General features: G+C 38.8%; 1 protein-coding gene across 2 annotated transcripts in view; it reads left to right on the top strand.

Moving 5' to 3' along the window:
* Heca (hdc homolog, cell cycle regulator) overlaps positions 1–23,593 on the top strand; it is a 46,769-nt gene extending 23,176 nt beyond the window's left edge. For both annotated transcript variants that reach the window (XM_055602074.1, XM_055602073.1), the window contains 3 exons: positions 6,312–7,352; positions 16,816–16,970; positions 20,098–23,593. In XM_055602074.1, the coding sequence (XP_055458049.1) occupies positions 6,425–7,352; positions 16,816–16,970; positions 20,098–20,262 (1,248 nt within the window). In that variant the 5' untranslated portion in view covers positions 6,312–6,424 and the 3' untranslated portion in view covers positions 20,263–23,593. The remainder of the gene's footprint in view (positions 1–6,311; positions 7,353–16,815; positions 16,971–20,097) is intronic.
* Positions 23,594–23,946: the final 353 nt, after the last annotated feature.

Genomic DNA, 23,946 nt, shown 5'->3' with positions numbered 1-23,946 from the left:
CAATTAATTTATTATAGATATGATTTAGAATGCTATTAGTCCTTTTTTTTTTTTTTTTTTTTTTTTTTTTTTTTTTTTTTTTTTTTTTTTAAAGAGTCACAGAATCTTTCCCAAGATGTTTTGGTTAGGAAGTGGAGAAGGGTGTGGCATCACTCACTTACTTCACTCACTTACTTAATTTTTAAGCACTTATTGTATACTATGTCCAAAATAGAAAAAGTAGGTAATTCAGTGAGACAGTTTGTGTTTAGTTGGGGAGCTAGCCACAAGGTATAAGGTTATGGTAGAAGTAGTTGAAAACAATGCACAATATAATGGTACTTTACAGTTTATACGGTCTACATACATCTGAGATGAGTAGGCAGGTATTTTTATTTCACAGATGATGAATAGCTCAGTGTAGGTCAGCAGCAGAATTAGCGCATGCACTCCCACTCTTCTCTGTTGCCTGTCCAGTGTGGATGGGTGGTGGGGGTGGCCAGCATAAGAGACGAGGGCACAAACAGAAGTCCCAGGATTGTTCCAATACTCTCCTCTTTTTAACATTTCTAATTCCCCTATGCTTAATCTCCTGCCTTCCTCCTATTCTCAGTCTGGGGTTAGAGGTGTGTCACAGAGTGAGGTGTTTGCTGCATTTATTACTCAATATTAACCAGCTCTTGTATTTGTTTTTGCAGCGTAGCTACAAGGCCACATTACAGTGGCTGATGTGTAAATACGCAGGACTAACAAGGTGGAGTGGTGACTTGTATTAGTCAGCTTTTCATTGCTATAATGAAATACCTCAGGCAGGCTACTTATGATGATGATTTTGTTTGTTTAACTCAGAGGTTTGGAGGTTCCAGGACATGGTGCCTGCATGGGCCCAGTTCTGTGTAGGGTCTTTATGGCTGTATCACATTATGATGTATGGTAATGGCAGAAATAGTGTATGAACAGGACATCAGTCAGCCAGGTTACCGTGGTTACATTTCAGAGGTATTCCTAACTAACTGAAGACAGAAGCAAGAAAGAGAGCAACCCAGTGATCATACTCACTCCAAGAGAGAAGAGTTGCCTTTCAAGGGCACAGTTCCCATTAGGCCTCCACTCCTAAAAACCTTCTCACATTGCCACAGGGGGGCCGAACACATGAATATATGGGGAATACGCAACTATGTCCACATTGTAGCAGGGCCTTTCAGTGTAGAAACTTGGAGGCAGAAAGCAGGTGAGACTGACTATGATGAGTGGTGTTAAAGGGACAGGGATGTGTGTACAGAGCTCTGGACTTCCTGTGTGTTCCTTTCATGTATTTGTATTAGAGCTCTTAGTACAATTTGCAGACTCATCCAGCTTCAAAGTTCTGTTTTGTAGGAGTTGCTTGATATTAACATTTAAGCATATCTGCTGCTTTTTGGAAATGATCTAAAGAAAATTTCTCCTTACTAGTCTACCTTTGTCTTTTTTCTTTTTTTGGCAATGGATTTCAGGGTTTATATTCTGGTTTGAATGTTGTGAATGAAGAAATCAGTAGCCACCCATAATTAATTCTGGGTTTATATATCTTGGTTTTCATTACATTTCAGAGGTATTCTATTTAAGGCTATCCCTCTGAAGAACTGACGACTAAACCAACTTAACCTTGTTTAATTGAGTAACATTTAAAGGACACAGTCTAGGTGACTGTGGTTAGTTTACTCAGTATGAACCATTCTTGTACTTTTTTCATTGTGATTGAGTATGTTTGGGTCTTTTTCCTACTTCTGCTTTTGTCATGTGTGAATTTTACACAGCAGTGTCTTTTAATGCAATTTTATTCAGCTCCTGATTATAAAAGTCCTGGGCCAGGTGGTGCAGTTGGGTGTCTGGAGGTGGACCTTGAAGCATTAGGCAGGAAGAGCTAAGTTTTAGTGGATGTCACACCCTAGATGTGATAACCACTGTGTGTATATGCATGCCTTTTTCCTCGTTAACAACTAAGATATAAAAGAAACTGACAAGAAAAGAGGTAACTTGTTCCTTGGGGTTTAAACAACCCTTTTACCGGATCACCTCAGACCATTGGAAAACACATATTTAAGTTACAATTCATAACAGTAGCAAAATTACCGTTATGAGGTAACAATGAAAATAATTTTATGGATGGGGATCACCACTACATGAAGAACTGTATTAAAGGGTTATAGCATTAGGAAGGTTGACATTGCTGTAAATGGTACTGGTATGCAAGGCTCTGATGGCAGAATTATTACTATGAATTACTCTCCTGTACAAAATGGGATTTGGATAAATGAAGATCAAGGATTTAAACTCCTAAGAGGCAGATGGAGAAGCCACAGTAGTCATTTAGGTTTGTTTTGCTCAGGCCCTGGCTTTGAAGGGGATAATTGGAATATAAGAGTAATAGCTAGTTTTTGCATAGGCTTTAAGGGTATGTACACCTGTCTGTCGAATTTGATGGGATGTTGTGATAGTGATTCATTGGGCAGTGGTGAGGTTGTGGTTTCTGGAGAAGTTGGAGATTCCATTATTTCCTGTGTTGTGTTTTCAAGCTATTGAGTCCTATGTTCCGGAAAATGCTCTGGTCTTAGCCTTTGCTGTCTGTTGTAGAAAAAGGCTATTAATACATACTATTAACCTATAGATTACAGTGATTATTATTTAACTTGCTATCGTATCAATAAAAGACACAGATACCTGTTAGATTTTTAGTATACCTTAAACTCTGGGGCTGGGCAGATATAAACCTGCTAAGCTACCTTACTACCTCCCAGCCCCACATCCCATATAATTTGCCTTAATCAGGGCTACTTCCCATCCATAATTCCCATATATAGTTGCTCATGCTTTTCATCTGGGCTGCATCTTTCCATCACTGATCCTCAGAGCAAACTCCTTCTGGCCATGTAATTCTTTACAATGAGCCATGGTGGTCTCTCTTCTTTCTTGCCTTTCCTGTCCTCTTTCCTGTCTCTCTTCCCTCTCCCGTGATCCTCTGTCCTCCAAACCTGAGAACCTTAGTTTTGCCGCCTCACTTCTGCCCTGCCCAGGTATAGGCATTTAGGGATTGCTTTTTGCAAGCAAGGTTACACAAATGTCATTTTGGTTACATAAGGGTTTGCTCATAGAACAGTAAGAATCTGGGGGTAGGAGGGAGGGGGGAGTTGGGAGGACAGGTAGGTATGCAATTAATATCTGAATACAAAGCACCAGACCATGCTGTAACACATGTCCTCTGTTCCAAACCCATACTGTTTTCTTACCTTTGTGGCTATTCTTGGCAAGTTTTCCAGAGAGCTAGCTACACATAATTGCTATCTTTTTATTTTTGCCCACCATTTGCTCTTACCCATCCCTCACCACACCACAAGAAAGCCCTCACAGAGATGGCAGGGCTTGATTCACTGCTTATTCTGTGAACTTTTTGGCCTTAGCTTAGTAGTAGTTTTCAACCAGTCGTTTTGCCCTACAGGGAGTATCTGCAAATGTCTGCAGACATTCTGGACATTAAAATGGAGGGAAGGAATGCTATTGATAACCATGAGGTGGAAGGCAAGAATGTAGTTAAATATCTTGTAAGCACAGAATAGTTCCTACCCCAGGAATTATCTGATCCCCAAGTTGTCGGTAGTGCAGAGGCTGAAAAATACTGGTCTTGTTCAAGCATAGAACACTAACCTCCATTCTTAAACATTTCCCATTTGACATTATTCTCTCTTGTCTTACAGTGAGTTTTATTTCTACCTTACTGTTCTCTGTAGAGGACTCTCTTGTAGTATTCTTGGTGTTAGTACTTTTACTGCTCACAACTCTCCTCCCAATCTCATGTTTTTGTTCATGTTTCTTATTATCCTTGCATGTCTCTTGGGTCCCAGGAGTTTATCCAGCATTTCTGGGTGTGTGGTTCTGCCAGTACTCTATATTTGAACTCTATTGAGCTGTGGTCATATTCATACATAAGTACTTCTGCTTATCAGGTCCCAAACAAGGAAGTTGATCAGATTATTATTCTTCCTTGTCTCATACACTGACAGATATCTGACACTGCTTACTGAGTTCAGGCCCTCACATTCCCATTTGACCAATCCACTCTCTCCTTCCTGTCCCAAGTTTCACAGTGCCGCCATAATGGATATAGAATCTAATAACAATTTTTAAGTCTCAGAGTGCTTCTTTAGAATCTCATTTACAGCAGATATGTTCTAAATGCCTATATATAGTACTTGGAACCTTTGTGATCAAGCTCAATAGTTCCCTGTTATACCTGGGGATGCAGCACAGTGGTGTAGAATGGTTTCCTAGCATGGACCAAGGCCTGGGGTCCAACCCCAGTACCCCACCCCCAGATCATAGAAAGTTGAGGCAGATGGAGTTATTTAGGTCAAATCCCAAGGGTCCACTTATGACAGCTTCCTGTAATGCAACAGATAGTCATACTCCACAAAGGATTGTCTAAATGCCAGTAGTGCCCTTGTTAAGGAATAGCAAATTTCGCAAATAGCAAATTTAGTTTCTCCTTAGGGAAGTGAAGAGAGAAATGCTGATCACTAGTCCTGGTAAGTAGTCATTTGGAGGAACAGGAGGCAAAAGGGGAACAGCATGAAAATACAGACTGGAATTTAAGGGCAGTAATGAATTATATTTAAAATACTAGAAGTGCAAAGAGAACAATTGGGGAAGCCTGTTGATTTATTGTTCAATATGCTGGTCTTTTTTGGGGCAGGTAGTCACACTGCTAGTTTGGGCCTGTGGCATCACATGGCCAGGACTCTGTCTGCTTGTTCCTGCTCTACTAGGCTCTTAATTTCCCAGTTTGGATGCATGTTTTGTTAATTTTCCTATATCTTGGTTAGGCCTTCAGCTATCACCATACAAAGCTTCTTTAACAAGTAACAATGCCATCAGCTGTATAGTAAGGGTTCCATTAATGATAAGAACAACATTAGTAAGCCTTTTATGCTACTGTGGTTTATGCTTTTATGGTACTGTGAAGAGTCTAAGCATGTATGTCTAAGCATGTTTGTATTCTCACTAAAAATTATAACCTACCAATTATTTAAATATTAATATGTATTATACACATTTATAAAAATAAAATAACCATCCTACTTTCTCAGGGCTAGTATTCCTTGGAATTGACATCTGTTCTCTTCTTCCCCAACTTTAAGAAATAAGGATACTATTTTTTAGAGCAGGTTGGAGAAAAATTGAAAGTACAATGAATTTATATGTAATCCCTATTTCACCCCAAATGGAGCCTCTTGCCCCACTGTCAGCAGGTTCTGTACAAATTGGGTCCTGAACCTATGTTGATAGAGTAGCTCTCAGTTCTATAGCTAACCTTTAGAGTTCACTGCTGGTGTTTATGTGCTGTGGATTTTTGACAAGCGTGTAATGATACGCAACTTCTGTCACAGTATCCTACAGAATAGCTGCCCTTTCCTAGAAACTTTTTCATCCTTCTCTTCTAACCTTTCCTGGTACCCACTGATTGTGATTAGTGTCTTTATTACAGGTCTTCTGTACATTTTTACAACACACATTCTAAGCCCAGACACTAGATTAATGTTGAAAATCTGTAAGAATCTGGTACCCACCTGTGTCCATACGTATATTTACCTTTTCAGAAATGGGCCTGCTTTGTGCTATTATGTCTTTCTCATTTCTGGGAATCTGCTTAGCTGTTTAGATCCTGCATAACGTGTAAGACTGAAGAAATACTACTGTGTTGCTTTCTGTCTATATGCTTTAAGAGAACGGTTGCTTTCTTTCATAACTGGAGTTCTATAGGCCAACAGTTAGTTTGAGCAGATATCCTTCCATTAGTATCTAATGACCCTAGAAGAAAAGTTAAGATGAGGCTGCTCTATTTTCTCATTGCTGTTTTGCTAATCAGGGCTATTTAAAAGCCCTAGTGATCCAGCATTTTGATAGCCCTTTAGAAGATGCCACCAGAACTGGTTGGTTCAATAGCTTCATATTACTTCCTAAGTTGCCCTGCATTGACTCATTTTGAAGGGAACTCTGGTGCAGCCTGGTGTTATACCCATGTCTTGAGAAAACTTCATACTGCACTGTCATGAGGCCTGACACACAACTGAACTGTGAAGGATTTGGGCTTCTTGAAACTTGACAGTATGTTTTTCAGCAAATAATAATAGGAAATAAATTTCTTTGGAACAACACCATATCAGAAGAAAATGATGAATGTTTGATGAATCTGCTTGGTGTTTGTTCCAGACTTGGTATAACTGAGATAATGGGGATGGATGGTTGCCCCTGGAGTCCTCTTGTCCTGTGGACTGAATCTCTCTTTATTCTTCTTTCAGAAGCTCCTTGTGCCACACCCCTCATCTGTAGCTTTGGGAGGCCTGTGGACCTGGAGAAGGATGACTACCAGAAGGTGGTGTGCAACAACGAGCACTGCCCCTGCAGCACCTGGATGCATCTGCAGTGCTTCTACGAGTGGGAGAGCAGCATCCTGGTGCAGTTCAACTGCATTGGCAGGGCCCGCAGCTGGAATGAGAAGCAGTGTCGCCAGAACATGTGGACCAAGAAGGGATATGACCTGGCCTTCCGCTTCTGTTCCTGCCGCTGTGGGCAGGGCCACTTAAAAAAGGACACAGACTGGTACCAGGTAAAGAGGATGCAAGATGAAAAAAAGAAGAAGTCTGGGTCAGAGAAGAATACAGCAAGGCCTCCAGCGGAGGCTGGGGAGGAGGCAAAAAAATGCAGGCCCCTGAACAAGCCCCAGAAAGGTCTGAACCATGACCTTCCCCGGAGGCATTCCATGGACAGGCAGAACTCCCAGGAAAAGCCAGTCAGTGCTACAGCCTATGGGGCCCGCTCCCCCTGTGGCTCCCCTGGCCAGTCCCCACCCACTGGCTACTCTATCCTTTCCCCAGCTCACTTTAGTGGTCCCCGCTCCTCCAGATACCTTGGGGAATTCTTAAAGAACGCCATTCATCTTGAACCTCACAAAAAGGCTATGCCTGGGGGCCACGTGTTCAGAAATGCCCACTTTGATTACAGTTCGTCTGGTCTGTCTGTGCACAGAGCAGGGCACTTTGACACCCCTGTGCAGTTCCTGCGGCGACTGGACCTCTCTGAACTCCTCACTCACATCCCCAGGCATAAGCTGAACACTTTCCACGTGCGGATGGAAGACGACGCCCAAGTGGGCCAAGGGGAGGATCTACGGAAGTTCATTCTTGCAGCCCTCAGTGCCAGCCACAGAAATGTTGTAAACTGTGCTTTGTGCCACCGGGCACTCCCTGTGTTTGAACAATTCCCACTGGTGGATGGAACTCTGTTCTTAAGCCCCTCAAGACATGATGAGATTGAATACGATGTTCCTTGTCACCTTCAAGGTATAGGTGTTGATTCACCTTGCCTGCTTTCTGTTTGTTAAAACCAAAAAAGCAAACAAGATGAAATTGCACTTTTTTTAAAAAATTGTAACTGGTGTGTTTTTGTTCTAGCCAGGAATTAGGTAACATGAGTATTTCAGCTTCTCCCAGTAGCTGGTAGATTTTGTACTCTGATGTCACTGTACCGGCTTGGACATTAATTTTATGTTCTTGTCCTGTGGTAATTTGAAGGATAAATCATGTTTAGCTTTTCATAACTAGGTAAAAATTTAGTGAAGAAATTACATTATTCTCTTTGCTGTGAAAAAGTATGAAACCTTATGCTTAGCAGGCTGTGATCCTTGTAAACAGAGAAAGCAGGAAACAAGGGCTATGACTTCATATGAGCTGAATTAATTTTAAAGTTGTGAAAGACAAGACTGTTGATAACATCAAAAGGAAAGTGGTGAATAATTGAAAGCCCAGGCATGACCTTGGTCAGGGGATAGTAGTGGTCAGCTTATATGTATGACAAAGACATGGGCACATTTTAGCTATAACTTGATGGCAAAGAGTTGGGCAGTAAGGTGTGAAATGAACGCTGTTGAACTTTCAAAGAAGAGATGCATGGTACATAACCGTTCATAGCCTAAACGGTATCTACAGCATTAGATAAAAATGACCACCGAGAGTCTTTTTCCCACGAAACCCTGCTGTCTCCACCTCTAGAGCCAAACACTTCAAAATTCTAAGGGAGTCTTCAAGGTTTTTGACATCAGGATTTTAAATCCTTATTCTCCAGTTTTCAGTACTATCTTTTGAGAAGACTGGTATTTAAGATGGATGACTACATCTTTCTCTCTTTTAGGGATGAATACCCAGTGTTTCTGCTGCATGTTAGCAGTGTTGAACCAAAACATATATTCTCATTATAGGACCAGTCTTGCAGGGATACTTTTTAAAATTAGAGTTCGTTTTTTTCATGTTTCTGTTGCCTTGGATTTTTTTGGTGGCGTGGTGCAGAATCACAGTGTTGGTGCTGAATGATTATTGAGAACTAACTGTTGGTTTAGCATTTGAAGGTTCAAGTGCCTGTGAGTGGTGTACTTTGTTTTAACTTTGGGCAGTTGCTCTCATGTAGCAGCATTGTAAACCACTTTCCTAAAGCATTCCTACGCACTTAACATTTTTTGAAGTTTTTTTTCTTCTTCTGTAAACATCTCTTCTGAAGTCTTTCATCCGCATGCTCTATTCTGCCTCAGGATCTGTTGGAGTTGAAGGAAAGCCTTTCTTTACTTGCCATGGTTTAAGTCCTTTCCTTTCCTTTTCCTTTTCCTTTCCCTTTCCTCTTTTCTTTTTCTTTTCTAATTTTTTTTCTCTCAGACATTCTCAGAAGCTAAGACATTGGAAGTTTGAGAATGCCTTTGTTCATTCCTTTAAAAAAATTTTTTTTTTTTTTTAAAAAAAAACAGTTTCTCTGTGTATCCTTGACTATCCTGGACTCACTTTGTAAGCCAGGCTGTTCTCTACCTTAAAGAGATCTGCCTGCCACTGTCTTCTGAGTACTAGGATTACAGGCATGCACCACCTCGCCTGGCTCCTTTGTTCATTCTTTTTTTTTTTTTATATTTTTTTATTTTAATTTTTATTAATTACACTTTATTCACTTTGTATCACTCCCATAAACCCCTCCTTCCTCCCCTCCCCCTTCTCCACACGTGCCCCTCCCCAAGTCCATTGAGAGGGAGGTCTTCCTCTCCTTTCTTCTGATCCTAGTCTATCAGATCTCATCAGGAGTGGCTGCATTGTCTTCCTCTGTGGCCTGGTAAGGCTGCTCCCCCATCAGGGGAAAGTGATCAAAGAGCAGGCCAATCAGTTCATGTCAGAGACAGTCCCTATTCCCATTATTATGGAACCTACTTAGACACTGAACTGCCATGGGCTATATCTGTGCAGGGGTTCTAGGTTATCTCCATGCATGGTACTTGGTTGGAGTATGAGTCTCAGGAAAGACCCCTGTGCTCAGATTTTTTGCTTCTGTTGCTCTCCTTGTGGAGCTCTTGTCCTCTGCAGATCTTACTATTTCCCACTTCTTTCATAAGATTCCATGCTCTCTGCCCAACAGTTGGCCATAAGTCTCAGCACCTGCTTTGATAGTCTGCAGGGCAGAGCCTTTCAGAGGCCCTCTGTGGCAGGCTCCTAACTTGTTCCCTGTTTTCTTCTTCTTCTGATGTCCATCCTCTTTGCCTTTCAGGATGGGGATTGAGCATTATAGCCAGAGTCTTCCCTCTTGATTAGTTTCTTTAGGTGTACAGATTTTAGTAGGTTTATCCTATTTATATGTCTATATGAGTGAGTATATACCGTGTGTGTTTTTCTGCTTCTGGGATACCTCACTCAGGATGATCTTTCCTAGATCCCACTATTTGCCTGCAAATTTCATGATTTCCTTTTTTTTTTATTGCTGAGTAATATTGCATTGTGTAGGTGTACCACAATTTCTGCATCCATTCTTCAGTTGAGGGGCATCTGGGTTGTTTCCAGCTTCTGGCTATTACAAATAAAGCTGCTACAAACACGGTTGAGCAAATGTCCCTATTGTGTACTTGAGCCTCTTTTGGATATATGCCTAGGAGTGGTATAGGAGGAAGTGCTATTCCTAGTTGTCTGAGAAAGCGCCAAAGTGGTTGTGCAAGTTTGCATTCCTACCAGCAGTGGAGGAGGGTTCCCCTTTCTCCATATCCTCTCCAGCATGTGTTGTCACTTGGGTTTTTGATCTTAGCTATTCTGATGGGTGTAAGGTGAAATCTCAGGGTTGTTTTGATTTGCATTTCCCTGATGGCTAATGACGTTGAACATTTCTTTTAAGTGTTTTTCTGCCATTCAATATTCCTCTATCGAGAATTCTCTGTTTAGCTCTGTTCTCCATTTTTTAATTGGATTGCTTGATTTGTTGCTTTTCAACTTCTTGAGTTCTTTATATATACTGGATATTAGCCCTCTGTCAGAGAGAGGGTTGGTGAAGATCCTTTCCCAATCTGTAGGCTGGAGTTTTGTTCTGAAGGCATTGTCCTTTGCTTTATAGAAGCTTTTCAGTTTCATGAGGTCCCATTTACTGATTGTTGCTCTTAGAGCCTGTGCTGTTGGTGTTCTGTTCAGGAAGTTGTCTCCTGTGCCAATGAGTTCAAGGCTCTTCCCCACTTTTTCTTCTAACCAATTTAATGTGTCTGGATTTATGTTGAGGTCTTTGATCCACTTGGACTTTAGTTTTGTGCATGGTGATAAGTATGGATCTATTTGCATTTTTCTACATGGAGACATCCAGTTAGACTAGCACCATTTATTGAAGATGCTATCTTTTTTCCATTGTATGGTTTTGGCATCTTTGTCAAAAATCAGGTGTCCATAAGTGTGTGGGGGTTTATTTCTGGGTCTTCTATTCGGTTCCATTGATCCACCATTTTGTTTCTGTGAGAGTACCATGCACTTTTTATTACTGTTGGTCTATAGTACAGCTTGAGATCAGGGATGGAGATACCTCCAGAAGATCTTTTATTGTAGAGGATTGTTTTAGTTAGCAGTTGTGGGTTTCTTGCTATTCCAGATGAAGTTGAGAATTTTTCTTTCAAGGTCTGTAAAGAATTGTTTGATAATTTGATGGGCATTGCATTGAATCTGTAAATTGCTTTTGATTGTTACCTCTCTGGGTAATGTAGTACTTTAAATTATACATATTTTGTTTTGGAAACTTAGAAATTGTTTCTTCACTATCTCCTACCTGACATTGTTACTGTCTTGAAGTCTGATGATATTTTTATTCCCTTCTCTCTACGTCTTTTATCCTCTCTAAAGGGTTCAGTTTTTCTCTTACTTATCTCTAGTGTTCTGAAATCCTACCACGATGTGGTTTCTTAGCTGCTCTCTCTTCACTGGGCTGTGTTAGATCAGTGAGTATATAAACTTAGATCCCTTACTTTGTAGAAACTTTGCTTTTGTATTATTTCATTAATAAATTCCTCTCTTTTTACTTACTGGATCTCCTGTTCATGTGACATCATACCTCTTAGTGACATTCCTGACCCCCATTTGATGGGAGAGAAAACCTTTGAGTTTATCTGTTATTTGTTTCCCTTACTGTGTTATACTTTCTGGAAATGAAACATTTCCTTGGATTTCTCTTCTAATATTTTGAATTTTCAGGGGCCTTTTGTTTTTTGAGACACTCACTGTGTATATTAGGTGGGTCTAGAAAAGATATTCCTGCCTTTGCCTCCTAAATGCTGGAATTAAAGGTGTATGCCATTAAGCCTAGCTTCAGGGGCTTTTAAAATAATACCACATTTTTGTTTCTCAGATGTGATTTCTTTTATTATATTTCCAAGTTAAAAAAAGAGAATAGTCTTGTTTGGGTGTATTGCTTGATTTTCTGACGTAGTTTTTGTTATGAGATAGAACACTCGAAAGCCTAGTGACCTCATGGGATCTAAATCCCTCTCACAGTTCTGTGGCAGTCTAGGGTAGGATGATTTCTCATGTATATCCAACAAGTGATAGACTGGTTGGCTTCTAGTACCCTAGCTGGAATGGATTCTCTATTATCTTTGTTCACTTTCATCCTTTACTAGGTTAGAGGATGAGGTTGAGATTTTTTTTAAGTTGTGCTTTTAATTAAAACACAATTGTATATATTTAAGGATTGTAGTGTAATGTTTTAATGCCTGTTTATATTAGGTGTTGATAAGATTAGGGTACTGAAGATATCATTCACCTCATATTTATAATCTGTGTCATAAAAACATTCAAAGCCCTGGTTATTTGAAAAACAATAGATGACAGTAGAACTTTTACTCCTCCCAACTGAACATAGTTGTTTGCCCATTAACTAGACTCTTCCCGCCCACCCCATCCCCTCTTCCTTCCCTAGCTCTAGGGTAACCACTGTACTTACTCTGTACTTCTACATTCTACAACTATGTGGACCACAGGGTGTTAGTCTTTCTGTGTCTGGCATATTTCTTAATATTTAATGTCCTTTAGGTTTATCCATTTAATAGCAGTATGATTAAATTTCTTTTGTGCCTGAATTTGTGTGTATACGCATATAAACAAAATATTTTCTCTATTCATCTTTTGATGGACTCTTAGTTTGATTCTATAGCTAATGTGAGTAAGGCTTCAGTGAATATGAGAGTACAAGTACTTCTGACACACTTGATTTCTTTTCATTAGCTATATACCCAGTAGTATATATACTGGATCATATGGTAATTCTAATTAAAAATTTTTACATGGGCCATCCATGTTCTGTTATTATTAGGTAATTCATAATTTTTTGTTTATGTTTTTATTTTTGAAACCGTCTACTTTGTAGCCTTGGCTGGCCTGGAATTTGATATATAGATCAGGCTGGCCTCAACCTTAGGGATCAGCTTGGCTCTGCCTTGAGAGTGCAAGGATTAAAAGTGTGAGCCACCATGACTGGCTTAATTATTAATTTTTTTAGAGGAACTTTTTACTGTTTTCTCTAATAGCTCTACTACATCCCATTGGTAGTACATGAGGATTTGTGAACTCACTCAAATGGATGAAGCTGGAAGATGTAATTACTAAATGAAATAAGCCAGGCACATAAGTCAAATACTGTATGATCCTATTCCACACAGAGTCAACAACAACTGATCTCAGAAGTGTAGAAAGAATAGCTAAAGCTGGGAAGGGTAGGGAACACCGTTCCTAGGGTAAGAACTACAGTTAGGTAGGAATTAGGTATCTTCCTGTTTTTTTAGAGGTGGAATTTGTGTTTTTGTCTCTTATTTAGCATAACTGTTGGTACTTTTAAAGGGAAATGCATAGAAACACCTTTATTTCTACACTCTAAAACTTGCACATACTTTATGGGAATAAATTAGAATTGTGATGGACACCTTCATTTTTATGTCCATCATAAGTCAAACTTTGCACATGTGCTAGGTGGAGTCATCAATGTATAATCTTAGTATTTAAAATGTAACTTAACTGTCCTAAGCCTAACACTGTAAATAATAGCATCACAAATGGAATTAGTAAATAACATATATATTATCTACATCCTGTACATTGAGTATTCTGAGATTTCCAAGAAAAAAGGCCCAGTTCTTGGGTTTGGTTCTTCAGGAGGCAAGATGAAGACTTGATGATGATATGAGGGATGATAATTAAGAAAAACCAATAAAGTTGTGATCAGAAGATGAGCAGAACTGTTTGGTTAGAAATGTTATAGAGTAAAAAATGAGTAGGAGATGTCAAGAGTAGATTGGGGCAGGGGCTGTTTCTTTCAAGCCAAAAAAACCTGCCATGTCCTTGTGAGTATAAATTTAGAGGTTTTTTTTTTTTTCAGCATTAAAACAAACAAAACAAACAACCCTTATATTAATATACCCCAAAAGTTGCTTGAAAGGTTTGGGATCTAGAGACAGAGTTGAAGCTTTTTCACATGAAGATTAGAAACTACTGTCTGGAGATAGTGGAGACTAATAGGAATGGATATCTGCAGGAGACTTAAGGAAAATGCCAGAATTGGAGACTCTTTGACTGTAAAAATGAAAAAAAAAAAAAAAAATGAAGGATCTTCTTTAGTTTACTTCGATTCCAAACCAGATAAATGATGTTTTTACAGGCACAATTAAGCAAGGTTGGGAAAAATACATGATTTTATGGGAAAGGAGCAGAGGTCATTTGTATATGTTTAGTTAACTTTCTGTGAAGGTATCTCACAAGCACAGTTAGAAATAAGCATTTAGGGTGAACACATGGGAGTTTATTTTTAACATTGGTGGATAAATCTTGGGGGAAAAAAAGCTTGAAATGGGAAGAGAAGCAGCAGCAGCTGTGATAGAGCTCAAGACTAAATCTTGAAGGTGTTGATCAGGAAAAGGGTGGAGAAAGATACAAATTAGATAGGCCTGAATTACTTGTGTGCATGCACACACACTTGTATATAAGCATACACAGAGATAATGGAGTGGTACCAAGAACTAACTACTGGTATTAGAATCTGGTCAAGGGGTTTAATGAATCCTAGAGAACTCACCAATATCACAAATGAGGCGTTAGTCATGGGTCAGTGTTTCTGGTGCTGTACCTCAGAAGTTTGGGTGAACTTATTTATAGCCAAGTTCTTATCACAACTGCACTTTTAAAGAATTTCCAATTCCAACAGGATGGTCACATTCTAGGCCATGGTATTCCACAGTTCCCAGTTGATTATATGTTGCTGAGATGTTTACTGTGCTCATTGGATTGCTATTCTCTTGCTCTACCCCTTAATTCTTCTGGCCCTCCCCAGCTCTGCTTCCGGCCCCTGCTCTCTGATTCAGAAAATGGTTTTGTTTGATCAAGTTAAAAGGGACTTGCTGGATTTCTTCACTACTGTGTGTCATATGTGATTGTACTAGTAGGACTAGTGGAAAGTATATACGTGCATTTTCATGACTAACAAGCACAGTCTTATGAAAAATTAGGTATTTGCCAGGAAAGGACTTATTTACAGAATTCTTCAACTTAACTTACATATAATAAGACATGAAGTTAATAATGGCCTATTAAGTTTTTATTTATATTGTAATGATTAAATATTAGTTATTTATAGTTACATAAGAATCTCTGGGATGTATTACATAAAATCAACAAATCTATCAAATATATGTTTTATGCTTAAGTAAAATTGCATAAAACTAAATGGAGAGAAACTTAAACCAATCCCACTGAACTCAGGGACAAGGCAAAACTGTCCACTCTATCCATATCTCTTCAACATAGTACTTGAAGTCCTAGCTAGAGCAATAGAATTTTTTTCTATGGCTCAGAAATTTTCTGTAAAAGACATTGTGAAATAGTTACAGAAAAAAAATTCAGAAACTAAGTTTGGACTCAGGCTTCCCCAGAGTTTGTTTCCCACAAGGTTAAGAGACAAGATAGACATGAACTGAGTTTGGCTTTGGCTCCTTATTTTCTTTGTAAGCTTTCATAAGGTGCCCAGGCTGTATAAGCTTCTGTCCCTCCTGTTTGAAATGGGAATAACAATCATGAATCCTTTGTAATATTGCAGTGAGAGTTAAGTAACACATGGACCGAGCACTCACAGACAGGGCAGCCCTTGGTAAGTGCACAGTGAATGTTCTTTGTCTTCGTCATCAGAGCCATTGTTACCAGCACCTTCTGTGCCTGGTGTTAACTTCCGCTAGCAGCACTGATGCGTCATTGAGCATTGTGTTGAGTGGGACCAAGGAAGAGAATGGAAGTGTTCCAGTGGCTCATCGATAATTGAATTGACTTCTGGATATGGTCCCAGCGCTCAATGGGTATGGCATGAGAGACCTGTTTTCACTGTTTCAGGACATAGGTGGGTGACATTGCAAGAAGTTCTTCCCAGTCTTCTTGGTTTTGGCAGAGCCCCCATTCCACAGTTTATAGTGTTTATGGTAGATACCACGCACTATCCATTCACTCAGCACACAGAGCTTTTCATTTTGCTGACACTGTGCTAGGTACTGAGTTAACAAGGATGACTGAAGTGTGGCTTCTGCTCTCAAGGAAGAAGAGGACCATGTAAATAAATGCAATAAAAAGGTTTCCTCCAAGGGCTATTAGTTGCCTTTGCAGTAGACATGGAAGAGAGAGCCGGTCTTTGTCAGTAAATGGTAAAAACCCTAAGTTTGACTTTAGGCAGTTAGCAGCACATTCTGGAGAAGAAGCCACCATGCAGTGTTCTAGAGTGCTCCCTCTTCTCAGCAGTATTGCTGTTACATACTGCCCAGGAAGATATTGGACATGCTGACTAATAATTTAACCCCCTCGTCTTTCATATAGTGGGATGAACTCTATGAACATTTAGTCCTGGATAAACAGTGAAGGAATAAGGTTGTGATTTGTAAACACTCAGTAAATAATATATTTGACTGCTAACATATCACAAGTAATATATAATTATAGTTCCTAAATTAGCTGTGGTGATAGCTGGGCAGTTTTGGGAATGAGGACAGTTAACATAGTAATTGTGGCTGTTGTAAAATTCTGGGCTGCCAATACCAAGACAGACATTTTTGGGTTACAGTTCATCAGACCAATGTTGGTACGTGTTGGTTCACTGTATGTAACACATAGACTCTAGAGAATCCTGGTGGTTACTGGCTGGTTATAAGCACATCGGTTTGTTGTTTGGATTTGGATGGACAGACAGTGTAATAATCTGAGCAACACATTTTAGAAAAGTAAATTGAAGCAAATGTCTGTTTTGAATAAATTTGAGTTTGTCATAGTGATAGCAATCATTTGCTGTTATTCTAACAGGACAGCTTAAGGATATACAATACATATCTTGCTTTTTATATTTATTCAGATGATAAAATGTTTGCTTTTTGTTAATCCTGAGGTGCTTTTTAGCACTACTGGAGATAAAGTTGCTTTCCACCATAGCCATCCTCAGCCTTGTGTTTTCTCTGTGCAGGGAGACTCATGCATCTGTATGCAGTGTGTGTGGACTGCCTGGAAGGGGTTCACAAGATCATTTGCATCAAATGCAAGTCACGATGGGATGGCAGCTGGCACCAGCTGGGTACCATGTATACCTACGACATCTTGGCTGCCTCTCCCTGCTGTCAGGTTGGTATCAACTGAAGTGAGGGTACAGTGGATGGCATCAGGCTGCTGTCACCAAGTTAACTTAAAGAGTTAAAGGCTGCTGCCTTGTGGTTACTTTGAAGGAGGCATGAGGGCTGAGAGTAAAGAATTCAGATGCTTGAGTAGTCACCTTGAGGTAAGACACTATGGAGTGAAGGGGGATATATACAATAGAAGACATAGAGTATTTTTTTTACTTGTTAAGTCAAAAAATGTTACAAAACAGTAGAACACCTTGCTTCATTTGAAACATGGAAAGTGCTCTGCTGAGCTCTGCAGCCGGTCAGGTAGCCTGGGAGTTAGATTTCTGTGCATGGTTTCTTTAGTTTTCATTTTGTTTGCTTGTAATTTTCTCATTTGTGTAACTAATTTGTACTGCATTTGTAGCAAAAGGTTATAATTTAAACCATAAAGGAAAGTTTTCTTTTTAGAATAAAGACACAGTTTTCTTCTTTATACTTTCTGTGAGATGTTGCTAAAGCCAAAACCCTAGCATCTTGCACTTAACTTGTGTGAGGTTGACCAGAAAGATTTATAATTCCTAAAGTGCTAGAAGCAGCAGCATTCTTCCTTGACTCTTAGGAAGTGTTCCTAAGAGTAGGAAGAGAGTAGGAAAGGAGAGAGGTGCTGACAAAAACCCTATTAAGTAAGATGTAGAAACCAAGAAGATAAAAATCCTAAGGAATACCTGAGTTTATTATTGCATATGCCTGAGGGAGAACTTGTTACCTAATTCCCTGGGGGCGCTCCTGGGCAGCAGAGATGGTTTTGCTGGTGTTGTGTTAACCTGTATCCATTACAAATAATGAATATTACATTCAGTTACAACAGGGGTTTGTATCATTACCATTGTAATTTGATTTTTAAAAAATATTTTTCTAGCATCAGTTTGCTTAGTGGATGACCTTTTTCTTTTTAGTTCAGAGGCAGGCAGAGACAGTTTCCCCCACCCCCATTCTAGTATTTTCTAGAAAAGAAATCTGCTCTTAAGTGAGGTGGACAGCCTATTTTTTTTTTGTTGTTGTTTTTTGTTTGTTTGTTTGTTTGTTTGGAATAGGGTTAACTAGTTTTCTGCTCTTGTAGTGTTCTGACCACATTGCCAGATTCAAGGCACATATCCTCTATTACTCACTGTCATGTTTTATGGTTACTACTGTGCCCGAGTGTGCATTCCTAAAAAGAAAAATCAAAGAAAGTGAGCTTTCTCTGCACATATGTGATGTAGCAGGAGGGTTAGCCTTTTAATTAAGGAAGTGAGGAAGTGAACAGAGTTTGTTTTTAAACTCATGGCACCTCAGATTGCATGGGACCTTGCAGAGGTCTTCTGAATGGATGCTTATAATGAATGATTCAAGTTTTTTAATGTTTTCCCAAGTCTACACAAATTTTGTCACAGTAGTGACTAAAACATGTAATTCCTATTCTGGTGTTCTCTCTACTACATGTTGAAAGGTCATGAGATTTCTGTCTTCAGAGAGAAATAGGCATTGTGTCCTGCCCACCAGCCCCTTGGTCTACAGTACATTTATTCTTTAAACTGATATGTGCCACAAACATATTTTCTGGCCCCCAACTGAAACGGAAAACCTATTTGAATGCTATTTATTGTTAATTATTGTTAACCAATTGAAAGTATTCACTGTGAGAATATAGGTTGTAAGCAGTAAGGAATTCAGCAAAGTCTTCAAATAAGTCTGAGCCAAAAATAAGCAGTAATTGGTTATCAGGAAGGAATAACAGGTTAGGGAGAACTTTACTCTGGACTCAGGGATGAAGTAGTTAAAGGGGAGTTCATTTTGGGTTATAGAGAGCTAGTTCATATGTAGGTGAAATGTGCACTCTGAAGCACATGTGGTTTACAGCCCAGCTGCTCTGCTTTCTGTTTTCTTGGGCATGTACTTTGTACCCTTTTGATCCTCTGAAATGCAGATTATACTCCCTCATAGGAGTGCTTTGAGGACAATTTTGTTAGCAATTTTTAGGAAGTATCTAAATTAAGACTGATTTTTTTTTTATTATTAGTTACATTTTATTAACTCTGTATCCCAGCTGTATTCTGCTCCCTCATTCCCTCCCAATCCCAACCTCCCTCCCTCTTCTCCTCCCTGCCCCTTTCCAAGTCCACTGATTGGGGAAGACCTCCTCCCCTTTCATCTGACCCTGGTTTATCAGGTATCTTCAGGACTGGCTGCACAGTCTTCCTCTGTGGCCTAGCAGGACTGCTCCTCCCTTGGGGAGTGGGGAGGTCAAAGAGCCTGCCATTGAGTTCATGTCAGAAATAGTCCCTGTTCCCCTTACTATGGGAAACCAATTGGTTACTGAGATACCACGAGCTACACCTGAGCAGAGGTTATATCCATACATGGTCCTTGGTGGAGTGTCAGTCTCAGAAAAGACCCCTGTGGAGGAGAGAGGGAATGACCGGGGTGAGGGGATACAAAGTGAATAAAGTGTAGTTACTAAACAATTAAAAAAAAGAAAAAGAAAAAAAAAAGACTGATTTGTACTTCTGTAATTTCTGCCTATCCACTTCACTCCCAGATCTATTGCTGAAGGGCTCCAGGATTGTGCCATTAGAGGCCAGGGCACAGGTAAAAATGTCATATGCTAGTAAATGCCAGAAGTCTCAAGATACACACAGCATTCCTGCTTAGATTGCTAATTTTGTTTGGATCTTTTAGGGAAATTTTATTTTTTTACATCAAAGAAAACGATTGTTATGTAGGGTCAAATCAAAGTGTATAAGAGCTATTGAAATAAACTTGGACTCTTCAGGAATTTTTTTTTTTTTTTTTAATGTAGAATTGGGTTACAGGGAGCCAGTTTCAGCTACTTGCATAAAATCCAGTGGATAGGTGGTTGCTGTTAGGTAACTTTGGTGGAGATGTTTAGTTAGTACAGTTGAGAATTTTCTCATTGATAAGTGCCTCATATTAAGAAAGAAGCGGGGAGACTGTAATCCTTAGAAAGATGAAGATGATGCCAGAATGTGTATCTTAGATATGCATACTTTGATTCTGCCAATAAAGGATATGTTTCACTGGAAGTCAGTCAGTTCCCAGCATTTTGATGAGATGGCTTTGGAGGTTCATGCTGTCTGTCTCCCTAGGCTCGTCTGAATTGCAAGCACTGTGGCAAGCCTGTGATCGACGTGCGGATCGGGATGCAGTACTTCTCTGAGTACAGCAATGTCCAGCAGTGTCCACATTGTGGAAACCTGGACTACCATTTCGTGAAGCCATTCTCCTCCTTCAAAGTTCTCGAAGCTTATTGATGAAAGCTTTGCTTTAGTAATAGCTATTTTATTGATATTATTACTTTACTACATATCTTTTATAGGGGAACATTCTGTGACATTAATTTCTTTTCTAATTTAAAGCAGAGTTTACTTTGTATATTTGTGCCACTGAGATGAGGGCTTCCCCTTGCCCTGTCTTGATCCCCAAATATCAGTATGTGGTTAAGACTGGAGCCCAGGTGGGAATTTGTGCAGATTTTGGTCTCATGCAGAGTATCTGATGGAGTTCAAGGGTAGTAGGAAGGATGGGTACCATTTAAGGATGGGATTCTGTGCTAAACTAAAGATGAGGTAGGAGGTGAGAGGGAGCTATTACTAATATGTTAGCTTTCTTGAGACTCATTGTTAAATCTCTGGGCCTTGGAAAAATAAGTGACAAGTGAATGTAAGTGAGCCTGGAGAGCCAGTACTGTATTAGGCTATCTGGACACTGTTTTTCAGCACAAGCTGAGGTATAATTTACTCCACTGACAGATGATCTGAGAGTATAACAAATAGTCCTTGACTATTCGTGTAATTTAACAGTTTCATACTGGAAAGAACATCCAAATTATATGTGACACTTGAAAGCTATTGCAGATAGCTTTAGGTGAGCTGAATCTAACAGGTCTTGTGATATGAATTTGGAAATGACACACACTGAATCAAGAGGACAGAAAGATAGGACTTGGTTATTTGGATTGTGTCTCTAGAGGTTTAATTTGGGAATCTACAGAACATCTGCACATTTTGTGGTTTTGGTGGGCATCATTTACAGAGTGCATTGCTAAAGTGCTGCTTGGTATGCAGTTTTTCAAAGGTAAACGTCTAGCCTAGCTGCTGTGTTGTAGAACCAACCATGCCACACTTCCTTCTCATTATCTGTTGCCACATTGACTCATTTAATACTGGGTTTCCAAAATCACAGTTGACCTGAGGAAGGAAGGGGAAATTTGTTAGAATGATGAAAATTAGTGTTTATTCTTTTAAAAGTACATTCATTTTTGGAAGCAGTAATTCAAACAGCATATCTGAAAACAGATCATTCTAAAGATTCCCATGATCCCTTACTGTTGGGTAAAAAAAAAAAAAAAAAAAAAAAGTCACATACAGAACACCAAGTATCCCCAAAATCAGCCTCTGTTCACTAGAAAGTGGAGACTTAAATGTGCTCAAGACCTCCCTTGTAGAATTAGAATTAGAGAATTACTTCTTAGGAAAGAATTAGGTAATTTCAAGTATGATACAGAACTATTTCTTAAAAGAATACTAAAAATAATCATTTTACAAATAGGCAAATTTGGGGTTCGTGTAAATATTTTATATCACTTACTTGGTTTATCCCACATCCTCCTCAAGGGGGGTTTCTTTTCAGAATTGTCTCAGCATTATTGCCAATGAATTTTAAGTTCTACTGCTGAAGTGCTTGGTGTTTTGTTTGAAACAATAGCATTAAAGAACCTGTATATCAACTAAAACTCTTCATATTTGGATGAATATTCTTCATCAGTTGGTTTGTTGCTTCTGGTTTAATGTTTGATGATCTGAAAACTTTCACTTCTGCAAGAAATGTTCAAATTGCCTAGAATAGGCAGAAATCATTATTGGTCAGATGGTTTTTAATGCAACAATGTGAGGTCTATATGACATGATACTTACAAACTTGTTTTTGATGCACAAAGCTGTAATTATGAACTAGCTGTTTCCCTAAGAACCTGTTGTGCACTCAAGTTTAAATTTTTGTTAAGTTTCTATTCAGATTCCATATTTGTCTTTGCATTTGTTTATGATTTTTAAAATAAATAAACTGTTGAAATGCTGTTCTTTAACATACTGACATTTTCTAGTAAAACTTCATTATATTATTGTTCTGAAGTCAGTCTATTCATTGTGCCCAGTGAGTTCTTTAGGTTAAAATAAAACCACTGTGGGACTGTAAGCAACATTCTATTCTTGTTCCTTAGATTATTGTCTGCCCTCAAAATGAAGTTGTTTTTCACTATAATTGGATAACATTTGCTTTTGATGTTATGTTAATAATAAATTAAAGACTATAGATGTATATAGTCTTATAAAGAGAAGCATGATCCCTGTACAATAATATTTACCATTTGCCTTTTCGTGCATTAAATGCATTTTTGTCTGGAAAGGAAATTTTGACATATTTGAGAATAAAATACAATTGAATATACAATACTTGCTATGAAGGTAAATCTTACTCTGGAAATCTGCTGACCTTAATGTTTTCACCAAACTTTGCCTGAACACCTTGATTATAATTGGAATATGTCAAGAATGATCATCATTTTTGTTGTAGTTGGGATATTAAAGGGTATCAGTCATCCAGGAGATATAACTTGTGCTTTTCTGATGAGTAGTGTTCAAACTCATTTTTTCCAGACTGACTACTAATTTAAAGTGATTTTATCTACTTTAACATTTTTAGTCATTTCTTTTTAAAGAGTTCCATACTCTGAGCAACTAAAACTGCTTCAGTTTTGAGAGAAGCTAATTTCTGATTATTTTCTCTTCAGGCCATTTCAGCTCTCCGCTTTCATCTGATCACATGGGAAGCACTTGGTAACACTGGGCTTCTACCTTTAAAGGTCAACTTTGTGCCATGAGATGGAAGCATAAGCAGATTGTTTTTTATTGCAAAGAAGCTTCTCCAACATCCTGTAATTTCTTTCTTTCTTTTTTTTTTTGTAAAAGGGGTTCATTTTTCTAAGGAGAAGAAAATTTTATACCTTTTTTTTTGGGAAAATTAGCTTATGAAGAAAAAATTCTATATGTTTAAATGCTAAAACTTAACAGATTGATCCCTAACTTGCTGGACTACCAAGACTACCTTTCTGAGTTCTTAATGTCTTTCTACAATACCAATGCTGATTGTGCAGTCTGCTCTGTGCCTATTTTCTAACCTGTTTGATTTTCTGTTCAAATCCTTGAAGGAGTTCTTTAGTAATTTTAGTTGGGAGATTGGGGAAGCGGTGAGGAGAAAGCACTTTTGTTTAGGGTGTGATTCTCATAACAGGATGCTTCTAACCTAGTTCATCATCATACCTTGTTGACTTTATTATTTTTCCAGCTAATTGAAAGAAAAGACAATGAATGGACACCATGAAAACCAGCTCAAAAATATGTTGTTTATAAAGATTTCTTGTCAAGATGTCTTAGATTGCACTTTTGTTGAGGGAAGCCAATGTAAATACTTAAAGAATGTTGATAAAGTTGAAGCATTTGGGTTATGGAATCATGTGTGATGTTAGAGGGTTTCTGTATGTGAAAGGTGTGTATTCAGAATAATAAAATTTTAGAAAATACTGAACTTTTCTTTAATGTGTTCTTAGATTTTGTTGGAGTTTTTTCAGAAGTGGGGTTGGTTGGTAAGAAAAGTTAGTAGAGAAGTAGGAGGATATTCTCAGAGTTAAAAATATTTCCAGAACACTATTCTAGAGATAAGTACTACAGCTAATCAAAACTACAGATTCTAGTCTAGCAAGATGACTCAGCAGGTAAAGGTACTTGTTACCAAACTTAACAACCAGTTTGATCCCAGAACCCACATGGTGGATTGAAAGACACAACTCTAGAATTTGCCTCTGACCAGAACAGAATGTAAATGTTCTGGTGCATGCATACATGATAAATGGAAAAGAGAGAAAAGGGGGAAAAGACCCA

This window comes from Psammomys obesus, unplaced genomic scaffold, assembly GCF_907164565.1.
Source record: "Psammomys obesus unplaced genomic scaffold, mPsaObe1.curated_primary_1811, whole genome shotgun sequence".
NCBI classification, from domain to species: Eukaryota; Metazoa; Chordata; class Mammalia; order Rodentia; family Muridae; genus Psammomys; species Psammomys obesus.
This window is presented reverse-complemented; position numbering and strand designations above follow the sequence as displayed.